Below are 9,388 nucleotides of genomic sequence, written 5' to 3'. Positions count from 1 at the left end.
TATTTTTCTGTTTTCCCAGATGTATATTTATTGTTCAGTATGCATCGCTAAAAAGAATTGTTTTCAGGTGGGCTTTAAACTTATCGATAGTAGGTATTAATCAGATCGATCGTGGTAATGAATTCCCCACCTTGGGACCGTTAACCGAGAAAATTGCATCTCTTACGTACTCGTGTACTATTTCCCTATGCGATGGGACCATTAGTTTCCTTAAGCCGATGCCCTCAGTTCCGTAACTAAAGCGCGCCGGACATTGGCGCATCGACAAAGACGGGTCGACAGTTGCGCTCAGGACGTATGCGCATCACCGGTCCCACCACTTTAAACCGGTAACGTTATAGCTGTGATGGGGATATGGGGAGAAGGCCCCCCAGTACATGTAGTCCTCGTGCGCCCATTATGGGGGGATTCAGAGGGTGAACCCCCCCAAGTACACTTAAAACTTCTGTTTTCCATTCAGTTTTCAGAGTTCGGAAGTTTTTAAGTGTAGTGGGTGGGTGGGTGGGTCGTCCCCCCCCCACCCCCAACATGAGCGTGAGGACTCGTACATGTAGTGGAGGGTTCCTCCCACAGTGCTAACGTATGGGATTTAAAGCGACGGGCCCGGCGGTGTGCCCATGTCCGCGCGATTGTCTGCGCATCTTTGTCAGAATGCTTTTGTCCTGCGCTCAATTGACGTCTCACCGATGCGGTAACTAAAGTGTGCCCAATGCCCTCATATCCCTCCCCCCCCCCCCCAACCACCACCTCTGAATCCCCAGCAGATACCACATTTGGAATACTTATTAATGACCTGGGATGGGATGCTACGAATGGTTCAGGCACTGTGGGATCCTTTTATTAAGGCGCACTAAATGCGAAGATGCCCATAGGATATAATGGATGCCTTGGCATTTAGCGGGCACTAAATCGGTTAGCACACCTTAATAAAAGGACCCCTGTGTGCTTGGGATGTCATGTCTCATATTTGTCAGCCTGGCAGAGGCAGGTGACATCTTATACAGTAACCAATTTATTGAAGCAAGAGCTTTCTAGGACCAGAGCCCCCCTCTGTTAGATGCATCTGACACAGCGGACTCACTGTGCTCCCCAAAAGGCCGTGCCTCAATAAGTCAGTTCTATAAGGTGTCACCTGCCTCTGTTGTTTTTGTTACAGCAGACAAAGGGCTAGATTCACTAAGCAAACCGATCGTGTACCGATTGGTTTGCGACCCCTTTTCCCTCCGACCCAATTCACTAACCTCTGTCCCAATCATCCTCCGATTCGCACATGCAAATGAGGGGGAACGGCATTCAAATGTAGGCAGGCAGCGATTCACTAAACAAAATGAGGGACACCGACTGGGCTGACCGATCCAAAAATAAGTGACTGCTGAGGACCAGTCACTCAGGTCCTTTCCGACTGCCCTACTCTCTGCCCCAATCTCCTGCTCTCTACCCCGATCTGCTCTCTGCCCCCGAGTTTCCAGCTCTGTCTCGCCGCCCTGCTCAGCCCCAACTCGCGTGCCCTTCCCTGCAGTGCGAGCCTGTGGTTTTAACCCGCGGGTTTAAAGCGGGTTAAAACCACGGGATCGCGAAGTTAAAAAAAAAAAAAAGTCAGCTAAGTAACAAAAGTAAATAAGCTCTGCCAGGCACGAAGGGCCAGCGCATGCGCAGACCATCTACAGTCAAGGAAGATGGTCTGCGCATGCTCAAGGATCGCTCTCCAGCAAACCGTGCGGTCAGTGGGGGGCGTGCCAACGATCGTCCCCATTTTCATGTCCTAGAGGTTCAAAGTCGCTCAATTTCAGATCCAGCTCCAGTTTGAAAAGCTGAATTATAATCACTTACTGGCAGCAGTCCATTGCCTTTCAATATCAGAAGAGCCCCATTACAAATACTGAAAAGCCCCAAACTCTCCCTCATTAATGACTTGGCAGAAGGAGCGCTCTCATGTTCCATTAAGGGCCTCCCTCCTGTGAAGCTCAAAATCCCAATTACTGGCCTCGAGACCGCAGATGCATTTGCACGCGTCTCTCGTCACCAGTCTGGGGAATGGCCCAGCATTAACCTCCCCTCTCATTACCATCTCAGAGCCTCGGTCTGGTCGGCTCCCCTCTCAGAGACTTCATTAGGCGGCAGCCGAGGCCCTGCTCTCTGCACATAACTACATCACAACATCTTGTTTAGTTCATCAACAAACCCGATGCGCACTCGCGAGCCACTCAACCAGATCTTCACCGCAGCTATTTTGCTCATGATAAATGCCATTATTGTCCCTGGAAGCGATCTGGGGAATCGCCTGCTCGGCTGTTTAATGCTTCTATCTGTACAGCACAAGAAACACGGAATACACGCAGAAAGGAAACTTTTGAGGAAGAGAGAACAGCAAAGATCTGAGGAGAACAAACCCACCCAGACGGGACTCGGCTGTGAATTGTTTATTGAACGCTTCTATACTGCTACTAATGACTGGGGTTTTTATGAGCTTCTGTAAAGGTGTTACAATACAGAGTTAGCGTTTTCTGAGATGGTTCTCAATATAGACCCATTTATTCCATCCTATATAATAAAACCCTAGCCGCGCCTGCGCACTCATACCTGCATGCTTCCGTGATCTCTGATCCGTGAGATGTAGGTCCGTGGCCGCAGGAGTGCGCATGCGCAAGTCCCCAGCCGTACAGCATCTACTTACACTCGCTGGCAGGACTGGCCGCCAGCGCTGGACTCCCTGCTCTCCAAAAGATCGCGGTGTCAGCTCCTCTCACAAGCCGCACCAGCGTCGGAGAAGGCTTCCGACGCTGGCAGGGATTGAGAGGAGCCGCCGCGACAACTTTAAAACTTAAAAAAAAAAATTCTCCTGGAGCAAGCCAGACTGTGGGGCAGGCAGGGAAGTGCCGACAAAAAAAGACTACAGCCGCGAGCCGCTCAACAGGACCAGGCAGACAGGCAGCCACGCGAGGGAGGGCAACACAATTTAAAAAAAGGTAACGTGCAGGGAGAAGCTGGGCCTGCCTGCGAGGAACGCAATAAGGGAAGGGGGGCCCTTGGAGCAGGCTAGACCGCGGGAAGGGAAGGGGGAAGTACCAAAAGAGCAGGCCACATCGTGGTAAGAGTAGGGAAGGGGGGTGGGGGAAAATGCTGCTACTGCTACTGTTACACAGGGACCTGGAGGGGAAGGGAAATACCGCTGCTGCACAGGGAAGTGGGGGGGGGAGGGAAATGCTGTTGATGCTGCACGGGGAAATGCAGGGAAAAAATGACAGACAGACAGCAGGAGGGAGGGAGACAGTAAGAAAGGAAGAAAGACACAGGGAGAGGGAGAGGGACAGAAAGACAGAGAAAGGGGGCCAGGGAGAGAGAGACAGTGGAAGGGAGAAAGAAAGACAGACATATATTCTAGCACCCGTTAATGTAACGGGCTTTAAGACTAGTAATCAATCATCCTGTCCATTTTATATGCGAGAATTGAGTCTACGCTGACCCATGGCTGCACATTCACCTTAGCTTTCGGAGATGGTCCTCAATGGGGCTAATTTTCTGAAGCATTTTCCATGCGAAAGGCACGCTTTACATACAGGAAAAGGTTCTACAGTTGCTCAGGGGTATGCAATCATAAAAAAGTAGGCACAGTGAAATATGACACCGGCTTTTAAGCACTCTGCAAAAGACAGCAGGGTTCGGATTATGCATGTTCCATATACACAGCAAGAGTACATGCATCATAGCTGCCTTAGAACTAGTGTGCATTTTTTTGCTGTGTTGGAGATTGGGCTCTCAAAATATGGGCACCTCTGTTACTTCCATAAAACTGGTGTTATTTTTAATTTTTTTAGGCCTGTTATGAAATTACCCCATATATATATTACTCATGGGGGAATTAGGTGCAAAAAAATTTAAAATTCTGCACACCATAGCGCAGTTTTTAGCACTGGCCGTGGCAGTATTAGCTCAGACACTCATAGTGAGCGTCGGATCTGTTATCACCACAGCCAGTACTAAAAACCGCGCTATGATTTTGTAAAAAAATGGGGAGGGGGTTCATTTGTAATTTTTATGTGCAGAATTCCCCCATTATAAGGACTGGCATCTCCCCAGACGTCAAATGCCCACCACCACCACAATGCACCTTCCTGCGGACTTCTACCCCATTCACACACAATCTACCTTTTTCCAGCCCCCCCCCCCAACACTCCATCCATCTTTATTTCAACACACCCACATTCAACCGCCTTTTTTCACTTTTCCAGCATCTTGCAGCACACCTGAAATCTGAGGCACACTAGTGCTATACACCTAAGGATCCTTTTGTCCAGTTACAAATCTTTTTATAGATCATTCCAGCATTGGCATGGTTGAAGCCATCAAGATGGTTGAGATTATCAACATTTCACAGTCTTGTGGAGGTGGGGGGATATGGGCCTGGAAGCTGAGGTGAGGCACAAAGTTGACAATCCAGCCCCTGGATAAAAGAGAATCTTAAAATTAATTTTCAGCCTATTCCATTGCTGGAAAACTTTTGGGACGTTCCTGAATACAGTATAGGGAACAGATACTGTCACAGGGTGGGAGAAACAACACCCTTAGTCCTATCTCTGCTCAGTCAGAAACCTCATTCACCGTTTCAAGAGGCAGCGGAGGGTACGATGCCAGTCTTTACTTTTTCTCCCTGTGCCCACTTTGGTTAATCTAATAAGGCCCCCCAAAAAGGAAGTTTCTATTAACAAAACACTTCAGCCTCCGTCTATCACTTCTGGGAGAGAGAAAGCAGAAAGAGGGGCCCAATTGAATCTTGAACTTTTTCAACTGTTACTAAGCTGGTGCACTTATTTGAGCATTCAGTTACTTTGACGCCAGTGACTCGAGTACAATTCAAAGATCACCCGCCCGTGGCTTCTTCAAATTTCTTAACTGATTATTGGCGTCAACAAACCACATTTGCCCATTTACTGGATGGCAAGATAAATGTGTCCCCGCTAGCGAGGTATCCACCCCTGAAGTGGTTGCCTGCGCTCTTCTTAAGGGTTGCATAGCAAAGCATCGTAGAACCCTGGCTGGAGAAAAGCTGCTTAGAAACGCATTTATTGAAGATGAAACTATCCAAACATTTATTCATATTAACCTCTGCAAATCAGTTATCTGATAATATTCATATTTTACCATAGATTCAAATTGTCTCACATCTCAATTTATGCTGCTCCGTGTGCTGTGGGGAGGCTGGTTATTTTCAGCTCTGACCTTTACGGAGTTTTTCAATTGTTTTCTCTCTCATGACTGATGAAGTAGAGCTGTCCGCAGACCCTCTCCTTGTCCTGTAATTGCCTTCTGCTCGCCCACATTGGATCGAGTGGACCATTTGCCTTGCTGTTTTCTTACTTCTGCTCCCCCAGGACGGATTGAGACATCCAGGTTTTACTTCTGTTGAAAGCAATGGAAGTAAAACCCAGATGTCTTAATCCGTCCTCCTTTTTCTGGAGCCGTGTGCTAACCCCTACCCAGGACAGATTGTATCAAGATAGAGGCCCATCTTTGTTCCAGACCAGCCCATCCAGCTCAATCCATCTCTTTCTCAGTCTCCCCCCCAATCCTCCACCCCCCCCAGGGGCCTGAAGGATTGCTGAAGCCCAGCTTGCAGTATGAAAGTAAAGAGAATAAGCGCAAGACCTTTGAGTTTAGGGTTACCAGATGTCTGGGAAAACCCAGGTATGTCCTCTTTTTAGAGGACTGTCCTGGTACCTGGAGGGATTTCCAAAACCTGGCAATTTGTCCAGGTTCTGGAAGTCCCCGACCTCAGGGCCGCGTCTAACGGGCATCTGCACATGCGATGTTGATGCAATGATGTCATATGCATGCACGTGATGTCATCACGCCAATATCTGTGCATGCGCACACGTGGTCCCGAGCTTGGGGAGGTTCGTGTGGCTGCAGGGAAGGGGCGGAATGGAACAGAACTGGAGGCGGAACAGGGCGGGCAGAACCACGTGCCCTCTTTATTCACAGAAGAAATCTGGCAACCCAAGCAATATTCCTACCTAGGGTTACCAGATTTTCCGTCTGGAAAATCCAGACCCCTAGACCCGTCCCAGTTCCAGCTCTTCACGCCCCAGCCCCGCCTCCAATCCTGCCCAAGCTCCGCCCCCGCTACCTTTCTCATCATGCAGCACATCCGCGCATGCGTGCCGCCATCATGTCATATCCGCACATGCGCGTATGCCTTCCTGCACGAAGGAAAGCTTTTCAAAACCTGGACAAAGTGCCAGGATTGGAAAAGCCGTCCGGACCCCCAGACGTGTCCTCAAAAGGAGGGCATGTCTGGGGAAATCCAGACATCTGGTAACCCTACTCTTTGGCAGACTTCCCATGCCAAAGAAGAGGTGGGAATGCAGCTGGACCTTGAGCACTGCAGTGGATCAGAGGGCAAGTGTTGGTTGTTTGTTTGTTTTTTGGGAGGAGGGGGGTTCTTTTACTTCTTCAATTTTTCAGCCACTGCACTGCCTTCGTGCATATCTGCTGGTGCTCCCCAGGCCTGATGCCTAGCAGCACTATAGGGCAGAGTTTCTGAACACGTTATACATACCACAAGGAGTACATGAATAGGGTTACCAGATTTTCCGTTCGGAAATCTGGACCCCCCCTTAGACCCGTCCCCCAGGCCCGCCCAGTTCCACCAATCCCCGCTGTACCACACCCCAGTCCTGCTCCCAATGCTGTCCCATCCCCGCTCCCTGCTCTGGTTGGCAGGAGGGCATCCGCGCATGTGTTTATCCGTGCACGCAACATCATCGCATTATCCTCCTGCCCGATGGTGATTTTGAGCGAGGCTTTTCAAAACCCGGACAAAGTGCCAGGTTTTGAAAAGCCATCCGGACATGTCCTCAAAAGGAGGACATGTCCGGACGTCTGGTAACCCTATAAGTGAACTGCTGGTAGGGGATAGGCTGTGCCGCGAAGGTCTCCTGCCCTCTTTCCTCTACAATTAATTTTGCCTCCCATGTTGGGGAGCAGGCTGAGCTCCCACAGTTCCTGCATCTCCAGACTATTCTCTCTTTTGATTCAACGGGTTAGTGGCAGCAATTCATACACACTGCCTGCTGCTAACCTGGAAGCCTCTCCTCTGCTGTGTCTCTGTCCTCTGTCAGTACTTCCTGTTTCTGCCCTGACAGAATGTGACGGAGGAGAGGTTCTGGATTAGCAGCAGGCATCTTGTATGAATCGCTCCCACTAATCTGTTGAAGCATGAGAGAGCAATGCATGTTAGTTATGAGTGGAGGTGGGGGTGAAGGAAGGAAGGAAGGAAAATTGTTGCAGGAGGGATGAGAGTGGTGAGAGGGAGAAATGGACATATGGGGGTGGAGGGAGGGAGATATGTTAGACGTGGCAGAGAAAGGGAAACAATGCTGCATGGGGGAAGGAAGATAGATTTTGGACCTATTATATTTTGGGGGAGCATTTTTCCAAATGAGATTCTTTTTGGTTCAGCTTATCAGGAATGCATGTTTCCCCCCTAAAGCACACATTTACTCTCAAGCCTTCAGCTCACTAACTGAGGCTACATATTTAGGGACTGGGGCTTTTTAATGCCCAGCTAAGGTTGGCTGCCAGCTGAGCCTTTCACTAGAGAATGACACGGCGACAAATTTGTCTCTGTCCCCACAATTTCCCTGTCCCAGCAAGTTATGTCGCTGTCCCTGCCCCATTCTTGTAAGCTCTGCCTTAACCGCACAAGCCTTGAACACTTATGATTTTAAAGGGTTTGAGGCTTGGGCAGACGAGGATGGCGCTTGCAGGAACGAGGCAGGGACAGGAAAAGAACTCACTGGGACGGGAAAATGAGTTCCCACGAGGACGGGGAAAAATTTGTCTCCATGTCTTTCTCTACCTTCCACTGGGGTAATGAGCTGCCTAGGTAGTCCACAGTTAAAAAGCCAAAACAAGCACGTTCAACAGTTAAAACACAACTAAATCCTATTTCCAGAGTCGCAAGAGACTGAGACTTCATGGCTCCAACAAACCATCATACTCGTATTACAGAGCCGTTCAGCTATAGTTGTTGGTTCAAATCCAGCTGAAGTCAGTAGGGAACTGAATAGCAGTCTATAAGCTTCTGGCTTTAGTTCAACTGAAGGAGCCAGAGCAGAAATACTGTGGCCCCTGTGGTCACCGATTTATGGCAAAGACAAGAGTCACAAGAAGTCGCTACAGTACAGGACCTAATTTATCAGCCACCACTGTGCAGAACCTCTTGAGGGAGATCTATGTATCATCAAACACTACCAGCTACAGTAAGGTCATCTGACAAGAGTTTTAGAAAGAGTCCCAGTGAATGGTCCCTGCCCAAGGAACATCAGTCAATGACTGGGCTAAGTGAATTGGAAGGAGAATCTAAAAGAAAGGGAGGCATGGCAGTTCCAAATGAAAGTTCAGAGAGTTGGACCTCAGTCCTAGTTCTGGAGGCCTGAAGTACCGAAAGTCCTAAATGACATAAGCTAAAAAAAAAAAAAAAAATCAATCCAGTCAATACAATATCAAAAAAGAAAAAACATTCTTTATTCTGTACAATATCACACAAACTTGGCTTACACTTGTATTTTAATATTAAAATAATTCCATGGCTTAGAAAAATACTCTTCTCCTTCAATGAAAAAAAGTCACAAAATGAACTGAACTGAAAAAAAATCTCATTCAGGCCCACCTTCGGAAATGTGCCTATGTCCTTCTCATCTTTTTGGGGGGGCGCTGATTAAAGACTGGGGACGAGCCCATCAAGCTGTCTGGTGAATGGGACCCGTAGCTATCTTCCGAGCTATTGGGTGTCTGCCGCATGGCTGTGTCGCTCATGGCAGACATGGGCTCTTCAAAGACGTCATTGCCCAGAACACCGGGCCCGGGCCCTTCCTCATTCTCCTGTGGCTCCATTTTTACCTGTGCCAGGTTCCAGAGCGGCGAAGCATTCGCCTCTGCACCTGGAAACAAAAGACAAGGAAGCAATAAAGTGTGGGAAAGGGTGGAGAGCAATACAACCACTTATACAGCCCAAAGGCAATCAGCAAGGGAGGAGGAGGGCGTGATACTGCTGCACCAGCATCCAATGTCTAACAACCAGGGCTTATAATGCAAATTCAATGTTAGTACTAGCTTGTGCCGGACAGTAAGGTGGCAGAGATCCAATGGCATGAAGAAATTATAAAATGTTATTTTCAACCAGGAACAGGAGAGCTCTGAGAAGTGTTATATCTTATCTAGGAACACTGTACAGAACAGAAGAATAGCCTTACTGGGTCAGACCAATGGTCCACCAAGCCCAGTAGCCCATTCTCATGGTGGCAAATCGAGGTCTCTAGAACCTGGCCTAAACCCAAAAAGTAGCAACATTCCATCATCTCAAACAATAGCAAAGATTGCGGAACCC

General features: G+C 48.6%; 1 protein-coding gene across 4 annotated transcripts in view; it reads right to left on the bottom strand.

Annotated features, from left to right (window-relative positions):
• Positions 1-8,504: 8,504 nt before the first annotated feature.
• Positions 8,505-9,388, bottom strand: part of SUPT7L (SPT7 like, STAGA complex subunit gamma) — a 34,605-nt gene continuing 33,721 nt past the window's right edge. For all 4 annotated transcript variants that reach the window (XM_033936861.1, XM_033936864.1, XM_033936863.1 and 1 more), the window contains exon 5: positions 8,505-8,942. In XM_033936861.1, coding sequence (XP_033792752.1) covers positions 8,686-8,942 — 257 coding nt within the window. In that variant the 3' untranslated portion in view covers positions 8,505-8,685. The remainder of the gene's footprint in view (positions 8,943-9,388) is intronic.

This window comes from Geotrypetes seraphini, chromosome 3, assembly GCF_902459505.1.
Source record: "Geotrypetes seraphini chromosome 3, aGeoSer1.1, whole genome shotgun sequence".
In the NCBI taxonomy this organism is placed as follows: domain Eukaryota; kingdom Metazoa; phylum Chordata; class Amphibia; order Gymnophiona; family Dermophiidae; genus Geotrypetes; species Geotrypetes seraphini.
Note: the sequence above shows the minus strand (reverse complement) of the source record. Positions and strands in the feature narration are given on the sequence as shown.